Genomic DNA, 15,754 nt, shown 5'->3' with positions numbered 1-15,754 from the left:
AAAGAGGTAAAAAAGGAGGAGGTGAGTGATTGTTTCCAGCTGAAATTATGGCACTGAAATGAAAAAAAAGGAAATGACTTCACATGAAAATTTACAGGACATAGCTATAAAGATCAATTAAGATTAAAAAAAATTAAGATATTATGTCTCTTCTGTTTTTTTTTTTTTTTTAAGAACGGAACATTTTACCAACAAAGATGTATTAGATGCCTATTTTATGCAAGGTCCTTGGGATACAAATAAGACCATATATTTAAAGCTTAAAGAAACCTAGGATATCTTCCCCAAGCCCCTTACTTCAGAACTGACCTTAAATGACTTATCTTAGGTCATATAGATTATTGAGGGATAATACACGTAGACAAAAAATTATAAGACAAGTAGAAGGTGAGCCGTGCACAGGAGTGGTCACAGTGATTGGTGGGGATCAGTTTTAGTTGCTGGGCTAAGAAAAGTTTTCATGGGTGAAGAGCCAGTCACATAGTCAGAATAAGGGACAGCTGGTGCGCTGTGTGCCTCACTGGTGTTCTTGTGATGTCAAGAAAAATTAAAGAAAGTGCCCAACGCATTGGATGGACCCCCTGAGATGAAGTTATGAAAGATACAGACAAGAGTTGCACAAAATGGGCAAGCACAGGCTACAATCTGCATTGTTATGAATAATGCGCGCTTTGGCGAGGTCACAGATCTACTTGAATATTAGACTAATGCAATGAAAAGCCATTTTCGTGTTAAATATACCATTGGGAAATATTCTTTTTTATTTAAATCACCTGGATAATTTCAATAATTCTCTATTTCACTTTCCCAAAGCACTGTTGGCTTGCCCAATGTATTGTCAGTATACATTTAGATAAGAAAAGACCATGTAAATACTTTACATCTTGTGAAAATAGTGACTTTAGCAGATTTAACATTTTTTATTAGTTCAAGGTTATGGAAAATGTACCTTTTACTGAAGCCGTCCTTGTACAGTTGTATAAAATGGCTAGCTCGCCAAACGTCGTCCACATCGGGATTGATGACAGAAGCTTGTTCCCTTGAAATACCTCTACTCTTCCCTCTAAAATTTTCAAGCACAATTTTAGAAGATAAGTACAATAAAATCAAGCTAGATTACATAAACTAAATAAGGAAAAACAAATAACAAAGAGAGTTTTATATAACAAAGCTCCTTTCATGTTCTGATGCATGGAAGAAATTAACAGGGTTTTGTTAATCTGCTTAAAATTAATTATCTCCAGTTTAAAATCATATAATGAATGCCTAAACATCAATTAACACACTCTTTGATTTTCTTAATGCTGTGAATAGAGTGCTGAACCTGGAATCACAAGACCTGAGCTCAAATCTGGCTTTGGACACTAACTAGCTGTGTAACCTTGGGCAAGTCACATAACCTGTCTGCCTCTGTCTCTTCATCTGAAAAAAGGGCATACTAATAACACTTGCCTCCTGGAGTTGTTGTAAAGGTAAAATGAAATATTTGTAGTGCATTTTGTAAACCTTAAGCATAAATGAGATAATATAAATTACCTCACAGAGTCTATCACCTTGACAGTGGGTGTGGAAAACCTAAATAGTAAGCAAACCATCACCAACAGTGACATCAACAACAAAATAACTCCAACATGAAAATTATCTAAGAATTTAGTAGAGGAAAGGCAATATATTATGTATCACTCTTTCCCTACTGAGTTCAAAAGTATTTAATTTCATTTTTCCTTAATTCCTTACACAGATGATGAATAACTTCTGAGTCATGACTCAGGATATGTATTTTAAGGTAAAATGTATTTATTTAAACTGAATGTCATCACAACAAAAAATCATGACGTCGTTCTGTAGCATTTGTTAAAACGGGATCTTGCTTGAATTTCGTCTTTCTCATCCTACAGATTTTGGATCACAGTAATAAGAATGTGTATCTGACTGGAAGTCAGCTGAGAATGAACCTTAACCCTGTCACTAATTAGCTCTAAATTTAAGGCAAATCAGCTAAATCCTCCCTTCCCCAGTCCAAATACAAAGTGAGGATACTACTTTAGAATCTTGGGCTTGGAAGAGATCTTAGAATCTTTGTAGTTCACCCCACCTCATTTAACCCCAAGGAAACTGGGACACAGAAAGATGAAGAGCCACACCCAAGGTCATGCAGGTGTCAGGATTAGTAACCTCGTCCTCCAGTTACAAGTCTGGTGCTCTTTGCACCATACCACACTCTCACTGGATCTGTGAGATCAAATGAAGTCATCCTTTGGGAACTCTAAAATCTTTCTCCACACCCGATCCCTGCTACAAAAACCAAGAATATTAAAGTGAATATTTACACTGTTAAAAGCACTTTCTTCATAATAACCATTACAGGCAGGTAGTGTGAGAATTATTATCCCCTTTTGGGAATTTAGAAATATGGGGATCAAAGAGTCATCACCTATAGTTTCTGTTTAGAAACCTCCAGCAGTGCAAATTAATCATTTCTCAATACAACCTATTCTACTTTGGGATAACTCTAATAACTAAGCAGCTTTTCTTTAAAATTGTAACTTGTCATTTCAATGCAGAGTGAACTACAAAGTGTTAGAGATGAATAGATCTTCAGGACAGAGAAGTAAAATTTGATTACCAGTCTCCAAAGACTGAGCTATAATGAAACTGCTAATGTACTGGTAACCATATCAATACTTTATAGGATTTAGCGTTGGGAAGGGCTTAGAGATCATTTCGCCTGCCCCTCAGTTGTTAATATGAGAGGACCAAGTGACATGCTCAGGGTCACACTGGCAGTTTATGGAAAAACTGGGGGGGGGCGGTGCGGGGAGGGGAAGAATTCAGGTCTTCTGACTACAGCAATACAGGTCTCTTTCCACTATAACCTCCAGGCAATCTAATAGCCAAAAAGGATCCAGAAGAGACATGAAAAGTGAGTGTTCCATGAACAAACGGAATTGCTTTTACAGAAATACTTAAGCAACTGATCTGTTCAGATAACCAAAACACAGAATCAGTCTTCTATGAAATGTGAATAGGAATATATAGGTACATATATATGCATGTGTATATAAGTTCATTACATATATCCATGTATATTGTATATATGCATACTTATCATATGTTTGAGTCTAAAACATGTACTCTTGACTTAGAGCCTCAAGGACCAAACCCAGTCAACTCATTTATTAGACTATTCAAATCAGAGAATAGCATAAATAAAAGTCAACAGCCTGAAATAATTCTTTCATCACTCCAATCTTAGTAGCCTAGTTTGGTACCTTGCACTCCAATGTCCAAACTAGGGCTAGCTTCAAACTTTGGCAAACAAAGGGTTGAATAAATACTTATGATTCATCTTCATTACAGAATTGCTCCCTTTTTAGCTTCTATTTCCAAATCCAGTGGTATTCACTGTCTTCCTAATCTTCCACAAAGGAGTATGGGACAGGAAGGGAAATATTTTAGTGGTTTATAAAAAGGATTGAAGAGCTCTAATCCTGCCACATTTCACTGCATTTGTCTATGTATGGATTGGTTTCAACTTCTCATTCAAAAGACTGGTAATTTTCTTTGGAGTATATTAAAAATGGTTTATTTTAGTCCAAGAAAGTCAACATCAGAATTTCAATATTAGCTGCAGTACTACAAGTCAAATTGTCTTTTGTGTTTTTTGAGTGAGAAGGAAATAAGCAATGCTGATATCTCTGGGATGGAATGCAGGTTTTATGTATTACTTTTTCCTCCACAGATAGAGTGCCAGGCCATGTAGTCAGGAAGACTCATCTTCATGAGTTCCAATCTGGCCTCAGACACTTACTAGCTGTGTGACCCTGGGCAAGTCACTTAATTCTTGGTTGTTTCAGTTTCTTTTTCTATAAAATGAGTTGGAGAAGGAAATGGCAAACCACTCCATTATCTTTGCCATGAAAACTCCAAGGAGTCACAAAGAGTCAGACACAACTGAAAATGACTAAACAACAAAAAAATTGCTAACCTCAGAAAAATTCATGAACTTTTTTTTAAATTCTGGAACACATCAAAATACAACCAACAACATAATTGTTGTTTATAAAAATCAAGAGCCTAATTAGTCAAAGACTCACCTGCCAATACAAAAATATGATTTCCTGGTTCTCCTTGCTTAATAATATAACTGCCTTGAGGGTAGTTTCTTCCATACATACATTCCACCATATCTTTAATCTGCTGAGGGTCCAGTCTCTTCAAAAACTGATTTTTATTCAGGGCATCTGTGATGAGCTTCTTGTCACTGGTGTTATACAAAAGGAATGTTAGTTTGCAGGAAATAAAAAACAAGGTCACCTTTCATATCATTTTTACTTTAATTTTTCTGTTTGGCTGCCAACATAGAGGACCATAGAATTAGACTTTACAGGACTTTAGGGGCTATGTATTCCAACCCCTTCACTTTAAAGATAAGGAAAGTAAGACCCAGAAAGTTTAGGTTAAGTGACTTGCCCAAGGTCATAGGTACTAAATAATAGAGCCAAGATTTGAACCCAAGCCTCCCAACTCTTTCCATTATACCGTTGTGTTTTGCTGATGAGGAATTTCTGCCAATGGAAAGAAACTACATTTCATGTCACTGAGGGCTTTCAAAGATGAACAAAGCACTTCATGCACAGAATTGTGGTACTTAAATTTTTTGGAGAACCACTGGAAAAGTTTGGATGCATTTTTGTTATTTTTGGTTTTAAATTAATATTTTTGGTTGACATTCAAAATCACCTTTCTCAAGATTTCTTCTTTCTAAGATCTTCTAAACACTACAAATGAAGGTTTGTTCTTCAGAGTAGAAAACTGAAATATCACTGACTGCTTAAAGTACTTTTCCCGGTACACATGGCAGGGAAAGAAAGGAAGCTAGGCAAAGAAGCAAGGGAAGGAAGGAAAGAAGGAAGGAAGGGAGGGAGGGAGGGAGGAAACATTTATTAAGCCCCACTATGTGCCAGACACTGTTCTAAGCACTTTATAAATATTATTTCATTTGATACTCACAAAAACCCTGGAAGGGAGGTGTAATTATTACTCTAATTTAAAGTTGAGGAAACTGAGACAGGGAATTTAAGTGACTTCCCCAGGGTCACACAGTTATTGTCTGAGACCAGATTTGAACTCAGAGCTCCCTTACTCCAAGCCCAGCATTCTATTCTGTGCCACTGGGATGGCAGGAAGACTTGCCAAAGTTTTTATTCTAGACTTTCCTTCTACCCACATTTTCACTTCAAGCATAGTCATGGATGGGTAAGTTAAGACCTTCCCTAGTCTCATCTCTTTTGAAGGGGCTTTAAAATTATATTTATTTGACTTCCTTTCCATTTACATATTATTTTAGACCTGGAAAGGATCTTAAGGACCAACCCCTTTCACAAAGGAGGAATTTTGATGCTAGCAATTATTACAGAATCCAAGCTTTGGAAGGGAAATCAGAGGCAATAGAAGAGAACAAAGTAAGAATCACTTCTACAACATAGCAGCATCCAGGCCATAAACAAGCCCTCATTGCACACCCTATCTGACAGGGCTGGGTCAAGGCTACAGTACTGTCACCCAGACAAATACATAGATCAACAGCTGACAAGGTTCAGACCAGGAGAGGTGGAATCAGGCTTTACCCTTGCACAGACTGAGTATGGCACATGACAAGTTTAAAGGAACCCAGACTGATCCATCTCAGGTCAGCACTAGGAAACAGGAGAATACATATGGGAACCAAGGCTCCGACAGACCCTCTTGATGTTCAGAATGCCTGGCCACAGCCCAAAGTCTCAATTTGGTTAATAAGGCTAGAAGAATGAGGAAACAAAATGACAACAAAAACTCCCATCATCCATAGTTATTATGATGCCGGCAATATCCAAGACAGAAAAATAGAAGACAACAAAACTCCACTAAGAGGTCAACAAGAATTGCTACAGGAAATGGAGTAATGGAGTTTTTTTAAGAGTTATAAAATAATGAAATAAGACCTCGTGAGGAAAGAACTAGAAAAGAAGTAAGGGGGTAGAGCCAAGATGATAAAACAGTAGAAGGAAGTACAGACAAGCTCTCCACCACAATTCCTACATAGAGTTCTAGAAAGCGTATTAGACAAGACACCTGATGGAGAATTTTTAAAATAGCAATAATAGCAATAAGTAGCAATAAAAGAAAAGCAAATTGAGTTATACTTCTAGCCCCAGCTGGCAAAGGGAGACAGAAAAGTTTGCAGAACCTGGTGATGGGATCTAGACAGAATGACCTCACAGAGAATCCCAATGCAGGGAACAAAAGATGACCAATGCAGTAAACCAGAGCAATAAGAAGTCCCAGGCCCACAGAAAGGAGTCTGGCTTCATGCAGGTTGCAGAAACAGGTGCCAACTAGCAAGCTCTGTTGCTCGTTACCCAATCCCAGGGTCTGTTTAGCTTCAAAGAGGGAACATATGCCTAGTGTTGACATTCCAGAGAGATGAGCCCTAGCTTGTGCACTAAGCAAAGAAAAAGATACAAAGCAAGCAACAGCTGAGTGACTCTGATCCCAGGAGCAGAGCAGGGTCTCAGTTTCAGCCCCAAGCCTGGTCAGAAGCCTACCATGGGACAACCAGGGCTGGAAGCCCACACCAGCAAAGCTTTCCAGCTGTACAATAGTAGCTGAGTCCAGTAGAAGTCTACTGACACTCCAAACAGGAGCAAGCTCACAAGTGTGTTCCTGACCATGCAAAAGTCGGGAACTTGCAAAGTTAAGAGCAAGGGGACAGTGATCAAACTTTGCCTTAGATAAGATCACTTAAGGAGGGAGGCGAGTTTGAAGATCCCAAAGTTGAGTTGTCTGTGAAATCCTAGTATAACACAACAATCAATACACTAAGGAATCAGGACCCAGTCATTCCCTCCAGAAATGTGCAATATGACTTCTAGTATAAAATCTGAAGTTAAGTAGGCTGGAAGAATTTTTTAAAAAGACTTCCATAATAAAGAATTATTTAAGGACATTGAGACAGAGATGCTCAAGTCACAAACTTGAAAAAAGAGAATGACCCCAAAACATCTATAAACAAATCCTCAATGACAAAATGATATCTTGGGCAAAAGTTTTACTAGAATTTTGAAGACACAAGGCAAGAGGTTTTTAAAAAGAGTTTAAGAGGCTCAGATTCAATCTAGCTCGGTTTAGACTGAATCTGGCCTGCTTGTGAAAACAGGCATCACAAAGGGTGGGATTTCTTAAGACAACCCATTATGGTGAATCCCTAATAAACTTTGTCTTTTCCCTTGGCTGAGAAAATAAAATAAAATAAAAAATAAAAAGAGTTTAAGAGGCTTTTATAAATTAAAGAAGAGGCTAGGGAGTTTAAAAAAAAAGGTAGAAGAGAGAGAAGGCAACTTTTTGTTAATTGAAAAAAATTTAATTTGAATTTTTTAAAAATGAGTCAAAAGTGAGTAAAGAAAAAGTTGAGACAACCCTGAAAGATCTTTCTGCAAGGTTTTTAATGGTTTAAACTCTTCTGTTCACATAATTACTGAGGATTTCCTCATGTTCACCCTACTCAGTTCTTAGCTCCATGAGCCTCGGAAAGATGCATAGGAAAAATATGGAAATAACACAGACCTGAGTGTGAAGAAAAGAAGGAATAAGAAAGAGCAATTCAAAAGTCTCATGCTTTCTACCACCTGATGCTGAATTCGGTAAATTCTGAATGAAGAGGGAAGTGTACAATCGGGCTGGCTAACCCACTAGCCGTTGGTTAGCAACAAGGCCTGGGATGAGATGGACTAAATGACTTCACACCATTAAACCTGATAAATATCTGCCAAACATATGTAGTGATATAAGAGATTCATTTCTTTTTTATTTAATAAGCATTTCACATGACTGAAGCAGAAATCCAGCAGGAAAGGAAGAAATCAATAGAATAACTAGCCCAGGGTAAAATGAGTCATTGGGTATCTGTTGCTGAAACAGGGACCATGGGACTTGAAGTAGACATTTATGTATTCTACACAGAGAAAAAAATATCTAACTCTTGCAATATTGAACTCAGCTCACCCATTAGTGAGGGCAACAGACGGGAATAATAGAACATTGGTCATCAAAAGTCAGAAGGAAGTTAATAGAACCATAGAACATCATATATCGCATAGTCTGTGAGTCTCAATCAATGGCAGGAATGGCATCCCTGACCAATAACTAATTAACCTTCCAAAAATATGACAAGAGATGGGAAGTTCACTAGTTCATGTGACAGCCCATTTCCTTTTAGGACAACTCTAGTTGATAAAATGTCATTTTCCCCATTCTTTCTTTTGTTCCTTCCTTTTCTCTTTTCCTTCTTCCTTTCCCTTCTCTTTCTCTTCTTTTCTCCCCTCCTTAAATGTCCCTCCCTGTTTTCTACCCAGGTAACTAGGGGTGCAAATATTAAAGTGCTGGGCCTGAAGTCGAGAAGACGAGTTTAAATATGGCCTCTAATATTAGATAGCTGTGTGACCCTAGACGAGTGATGTAACCTCTGTATGCCTCAGCTTCCTTATCTATAAAGTGGGGATAATAACAGCACCTAATTCCAGAGTTACTGTGAGGACCAAATGAGATAATATTTGTGAAGCATTTACTTAGCACAGCACCTGGCACACAGTAGGGGCTTAATAAATGCTTGTTATCTCCTTATCCAACCACTCCACCTCCCTCTTTATTTTTTAAAGTTCTTTCTTAAATTGAGCCAAAAATGTGTCCCACCTGTTGGTTCTTATTCTGGTCTCCATAGACAGAAAAAGTCTATTTGAAATTCACGATAATTGACATTTGTATAGTTCTTTAAGAATTCTAAAGTGATTTATAACATTATCTCATTTGATGCTCACAACATCGTGAGGTGGGTACTATGGGTATTGTTATATCCATTTTATGGATAAGGAAACTAAAACTGGGAGCTGCCTGGGGTGAATTTCTGAGGCAGGATTTGAATTCAGCTCTTCCTAAGTCTAAGTCCAGTATTCTAATTCTATCTGTTACCTTATGCTACCTTTCCCAAAGCTGTCATCTATTTCAAAAGAGCTGATGTGTCACCCCTTAGTCTTTTTTTCTCTAAATAAAACATCCCTAGTTACAGCCACCATTCCTCACAAGACATGATGTTTAGACCTTTAAACACCCTCCTCTGAATACTCTAGTTTTTCAACATCCCTCCTAAAAGATAGAATCCAAATCTGAATTTTTAATCATACTTCAGATGGAGTCTGATCAGAACAGAGTACAGAAGAAGCATTATAACCTGTGATCTGAACACTATACTTTTAGTAATGGGGCCTAATATTATAATTTAGTTCTTTGTTTGTTTTTTTAGTGGCTGAGTCACACTCTATATATTAAATTTGTTATCACCTAAAACTCCTTAACCCTTTTCACTTGAGCTATTGCCAAGCCAGGTTTTCCTTACCTTAGACTTGCATGATTGAATTGTTGGATCTAGTTACAGAATTTTATATATCCCATAGCACACTTCATATTACTGTTTTTCTCCTAAAAATTAGGCTATTAATTCTTGATTCTATTTTCTATTTTTAATAATCCTTTATACCTGTGTATACATATCGTCAGACTTAGTTAATGCATTAATTTTGTTAAACTGCTTTTTTGTTCTCTTTCTTCTTTTTAAGTTTTTGTTACAAGGTTCCCTGGGCAGGGGAGGGGAAGAGAAATATTCAGAAATAAAAGTGATAGAAAAACAAAAATATCATTTTCATTTAAAAAATAAATGAGAGTATGTAAGGAAAGTTTTAGAAGGAGGATTAACAATATAGTACAAAAAGTACAAAACCTCATCCAAATAACAAATTCTTTGAAAATTAGAATGGACCAAACAGAAATTAATGATGTGAAGAGAAAACAAGAAATATTAAAAACAAAGTCAAAAGCTGGAAAAATAGAAGAAAATATAGGGTATCTCATATAAAGAAGCCAAATGATTTAGAAAACAGAAAAAGGGGAGATAATTTGGGCTACCTGAAAGCCATGACCAAAAGCATACATATCATTTCAAAATTCATAAAAGAAAACCGCACAAATTTCTTAGACTCAGAGGTCAAAGTGAAATAGAATCTACCAGTCACCTCCTGAAAGAAAAATATATAATTGAAAATAACCAGGAATATCATAGCCAAAATCTAGAGGATCCCAACTTAAATGTAAAATGCTACAAGAAGACAGAAACAAAGATTACAAATATTAATGAGGCACAGTCAGATGACACAGGGCTTGGTAGCTACCACTATAAAGAAGAGGAAAGTCTGGAATATGAAATTCCAAAAGGCAAAAGATGTAGACTTAAAACCAAAAAATAATTTACCCAGAAAATCTGAGTATAATCCTACAGGGGATGAATAGGCCTTTAATGAAATAGAAGACTTCCAAGAATTACTGATGAAAATGTCAAGTTGTATAGAAACTTTGAAATACAAATGCAGGAGACAAGAGAAATATAAAAAGGTAGATATAAATGAGCATTAGATAGTTGAATACAGAAAGAAGGGGAAGTTACATCCTAATAGGGAGAGATGATACAAGAGTCCCCTCAAAAGCCAAATGTCATCAGGGGGCATTTAGGTAGTTAAATAAGGCAGAGGACCTAGGAATAGTTTTGTTATCTTTTGATGATCTTAAAAACAGAAGGAAAGAGATGAAAAAAGAAATACTCTAGGGAAAAGGGAGGGTGGGAAAGAAAGGGAAGGTTTTCAATTAGAAGATTATGCAAACAAGGAGAAAAGGGTGAGGAAAGCAGGTGTATTTCAACTCCACTTACATTTGAAATGTTCAAAAGAAGGTAGAAGACAGAGTTTTTTGTATAAATACATTCAACTTAACAAAAAAAAAAACAAGAAAGAACTGGGAGAGAGGAAAGGACAGAATAATAAGGAGGGTAGGCTCAAAGAGGGATTAGTTATATACAAAAGAAATGCTAACCTTGGTGGGTGGATCATGGAAAGGAGTTTAAAATGGGTGAGAACATGTGACTGGAGTCTAGGCAAGAGAAAGAGAAGAGGTGCAGTACACTGGAAGCTGACAGCATGAAGCCTAGAAAATAGCTGCTGAACACACTCCTCTCTCATCACTATTTCCTTCTTTGTTAGGAGGAGGGACAAGAGAAAAGATAAAATAACATAAGAGAATTGGATGGAAGAAAATGTGCAATTAAAGTTAACTATGAATGGGATGAACTTGCTCATAAAAAGGAAAAGTTTAGCAGAATGGATTAGGAAGTAGAATCTAACAATATTCTCTTGAAAAGTAATACATCTGAAGCATAAAGAGTCACACAAAGACAAGGCAAAGAAATAGAGCAAAATCTATTATACTTCAGCTCAAAAAAGTAGGTGTAGCAAAAATGATCTAAGAAAAGATAAAATCAAAAATAGGGCTAACTAAAACAGATAAAATTGGAAAATTTTATCATGCTAAAAGATAATAGAGAATGAATTACTATCTGTACTTAACATATATGTACTGATGGAATAGCAGGTAAATATTTAAAGGAAAGGCTAGGGTTCAGGGAGGAAATTGGGCATACAATTAAAATATCTAAAGACTCAAGAAAAATATTAAAACTTATGTTAAATGCCAAAATAGAAATTCTGAAATTTAAGAAGGGATTAACAAAATTGAAAACTTTGTCAATGAATACCCCACATTTAATTAATAAGCAAACTTTGGAACTGGCCTTTTAAAAAAAAGAAATAGACAAATCTTTATATCTAATTTGCTCTTTTTTAAAGAAAAGGAAAACCAAGAAAAAAGAACAAGAAATGAAGAAATACCATAAATTTAGGGCTGGTTCAATATAAGGAAAACTGTTAACATAATTGATTACATCAATAACAAAATAAACAAAAATCATATGATTATATCAACAGATGAAGAAAAAGCTTTTGACAAAATACAACACTCATTCATATTAAAAACATTTGAAAGCATAGGCAAAAATGGATTTTTCCTTAAAAAGATAAGAAGTATCTAGCTAAAACCATCAGGAAGTATTATCTGTAAAGGGAATAAGCTAGAAGCCTTCTCAATAAAATTGGCAGTAAAGTAAGGATACACACTATCACCATTATTATTCAATGATGTACTAGAAATGCTAGCAGTAAGAGAAGAAAAAGAAATTGAAGGAAAAAGAATAAGCAGTGAGGAAATAAAATTGTCCTTTTTGCAGATGATATGATGGTAAAGTTGGAAAATCCTAAAGATTCAACTAAAAAATTAGTTGAAAGATTTATAGCAAAGTAGCAGGCAATAACATAAAGTCACATAAATTATTAGCACTTTTATATATCACCATCAAAGCCCTGCAAGGAGAGACAGTAAGAGATGTTTCATTTAAGATCACCATAGACAATATAAAATACCTGAGAGTATACTGCTAAGACAAACCCAGGAACTATATGAACAGATTTGTAAAACACATTTTATAAAAATAAATTCAGATTTAAATAACTAGAGAAATACTAATTGTTCATGGGTGGGGCAAGCCAAAATAACAAAAATGACAATTCTACCTAAACTACTTATTCAGTGCCATCCCCACTAAACTACAAAAACAATTTATTTTATTGAGCTAAAAAAAAACCATCAAAATTCATTTGGAAACAATTAATGAAAAAATGTAAAGAAAGGAGGTCTAGCAGTATCAGAACTTAAACTGTACTATAAGGCAGTAATTATCCAAACAAAATGGTGCTGGCTAAGAAATAAAATGGTGGATCAGTTAGATAGAGCAGATACACAACACACAGTAGTAAGTGATTATAGTAATCTCATGTTTGATACATGCCAAGATCTAAGCTTTTGGGATAAGAACGCACTATTTGGTAAAAATTGCTAGGAAAACTAGAAAGAAGGCTGGTAGAAACTAGACATAGACAATATCTTATACCATTTACCAAGATAAAATCAAAATGGATACATGACCTAGACAAAGGGAGATATCTTAAGCAAATTAGAGGAGCATGGAACATGCTACCTATCAGATTTATGGATAAGAAATGAATTTATGAACAAACAAGAGATAGAGAACATTTGGGGATATAAAATGGACAATTTTGATTACATTGAATGAAAAGGTTTTTGAACAAATAAAAGCAACAGAATCAAGAAAATTTAAAAAGCAGAAAATTGCAGGAGGGCAGGGATAAATTGACAGCCAGTTTCTCAGAAAAAGGCCTCATATCTCAAATATATAGAGAACTGAGTCAAATTTACAATAATATGAGTTATTCCTCAATTGATAAGTGATCAAAGGTTATGGATAGGCAGTTTTAGGAAAAAGAAATCAAAGCTATATATAGTCATGTGAACAAATTTTCTAAATCATTATTGATTACAGAAATGCAAATTAAAACAACTCTGAGGTACCATCTCACACCTATCAGTTTGACTAAAATGATAGAAGGGGGAAATGACAAATGCTGGAGGGGATGTGGAAAAATTGGGACACTAATACACTGTTGGTGGAATTGTACACTGTTCCAATTTTGGAACAATTTTGAATTATGCCCAAAAAGTTATAAAATTGTGTATACCGTTTGATCCATCAATGCAACTGTTAGGTCTATTTCCCAAGGTCATCAGGGAAAAATAAAAAGAACCCATATATTCTAAAATATTTATAGCAGCTTTCTATCTGGTAGCAAGGAATTATAAATTAAAAGGATGCCCATCAATTGGGGAATGGCTGAATAAGTTGTGGTATATTATTGTGATGGAATACTACTATACAGAAAGACTTCCATGAAATAATGCAGAGTGAAACAAGCAAAACCAAGAGAACATTGTATATAGTAGCAGTAATACTGTTCAAAGAGTAACTGTGAATGTCTAAGCTATTCTGAGTATTATGAACATTCAAAATAACTATGAAGGACTCTGGAAGGAAAATGCTATCCACCTCCTGAGAAAGAACTGATATGTGGAAATATGTATTATATGGTTACACACACACACGTGTGTGTGTATGTGTGTGCGTGTGTGTATATATATGTATATATATGTATATATATATATATATATATGTAATATTGGCCTTTTCTAATGCAGGGTCAGAAGAAAGGGAAAGAAACAACTCAAAACTCAAAATGCAACCCCCAAGAAAAGAATTTTTAAAAAGAAGTGAAGAAATACAGAAAAATATTAAAAACTATTTTGCCCAGCTATATGCCAATAAATACAATAATTTAAATGAAAGGAACGAATATTTAGAAAATATAAAATACTTAGATTAGTAAAACAAGAAATAGAGAATTTAAATAGCCCTATCTTGGAAAAAAAAAAGACAGAAGAAAACAAATCTAGTTGCATAGTGTTTGAAAAACCAAAGATTCTAGCTACTTGAGGTAAGGATTGTTTATTAAAAACAAAAACAAAAATTGGTGGGCATGGGGAATGTAACTATGATCATAAGGGAAATGGGGAAATGGAGGAAAAAATCTTTGGAACCAAGTTTTTTTAATAAAAGCCACATTTCTAAGACATATAAGGAACTGATTTAAATTATAAGAACAAGAGCTTTTTCTCACTTGATAAATGATCAAAGGCTATAAACAGGCAGTTTTCAGAGGAAAAACTTCAAGCTATCAATAGGCATATTTTCTAAAATGTCCCAAATCACTAATGAAAGAACACAAATTAAAGATGCTTTGAGATTCCAGTTCCCATCTATCAGATTGTTCAAGCTGACAGAAAAGGAAAATGACAAATTTTAGTGGAGATGTGAAAGAAGAGGCACATTAAAGGACTCTTGGTAGAGTTGTGAATGGATCTAGTCATTCTGTAAAGCAGTCTGGAACTATGCCCAAAATTTACTAAACTGTGCATATCCTTTTATACAATTATACCAAGGATTTCGAAAAGGATCCACATGTACAAAAGTGCTTATAACCGTTCTTTCTGTAGTGTCAATAAACTGGAAACTAAGTGTGTGCCCATTAACCCGGGAATGGCTGAGCAAATTATTTGTTGTTCAGTCATGCTTTGTGACCCCATGGACTATACTGCCCATGTGACCCTATGTGACCATGTTGTCCATGGGGTCTTCTTGGCAAAGATGCTGGAGTGGTTTGCTATTTCCTCCTCCAGTGAATTAAGGCAAATAGAGGTTAAATGACTTGACCAGGGTCACACAGCTAAGTGTCTGAGGCCAGATCTGAACTCAGGTCTTCCTGACTGCAGGCCCAGTGTTCTATCCACTGAGCCATCTAGCTGCCCCTAAGCAAATTATAGCATGTCACTATAATGGAATACAAGTGCATCATATGAAATGATGGCAGGGAGGGTTCCAAAAAAAAAAGCTTAGGGGGCAGCTAGGTGGTGCAGTGAGTAGAGCACCAGCCCTGGAGTCAGGAGGACCTGAGTTCAAATCTGGCCTCAGACACTTGACACACTTACTAGCTGTGTGACCTTGGGAAAGTCACTTGACCCCAATTGCCCTGCCTTCCCCCCTCCAAAAAAAAAAAAACAAAAAAATTTTAAAAAAAAGCTTAGGAAGCTTTGACAAACTGATTCAGAGTGAAGTAAGCAGCACCAGAACAAATTAAGCAATAATAGCTACATCATAAACTTAACAACTTTGAAAAACTTTAGAATTCTCACCAATGTGATGATAACCGAAATTGCAGAGGATACATCGTTAGGCATGCTAACCACCTTTTGTAGCAGAGAGATGGACTCAAGATGTACAACGAGATGAAAAGTTTTGGACATGTCCAATGTGGGG

General features: G+C 35.7%; 1 protein-coding gene across 3 annotated transcripts in view; it reads right to left on the bottom strand.

The window, feature by feature from the left end:
* Positions 1-15,754, bottom strand: part of PRKG2 (protein kinase cGMP-dependent 2) — a 123,829-nt gene that overhangs the window by 93,076 nt on the left and 14,999 nt on the right. For all 3 annotated transcript variants that reach the window (XM_036764391.1, XM_036764390.1, XM_036764392.1), the window contains exons 2-3: positions 4,098-4,264; positions 950-1,063 (exon numbers count right to left, since the gene is read on the bottom strand). In XM_036764391.1, the coding sequence (XP_036620286.1) occupies positions 950-1,063; positions 4,098-4,264 (281 nt within the window). The remainder of the gene's footprint in view (positions 1-949; positions 1,064-4,097; positions 4,265-15,754) is intronic.

The sequence above is a fragment of the Trichosurus vulpecula genome, chromosome 6, assembly GCF_011100635.1.
Source record: "Trichosurus vulpecula isolate mTriVul1 chromosome 6, mTriVul1.pri, whole genome shotgun sequence".
Classification (NCBI taxonomy): Eukaryota; Metazoa; Chordata; class Mammalia; order Diprotodontia; family Phalangeridae; genus Trichosurus; species Trichosurus vulpecula.
The sequence above is the reverse complement of the archived record's forward strand: the minus strand, read 5'-3'. Positions and strand labels throughout refer to the sequence as shown.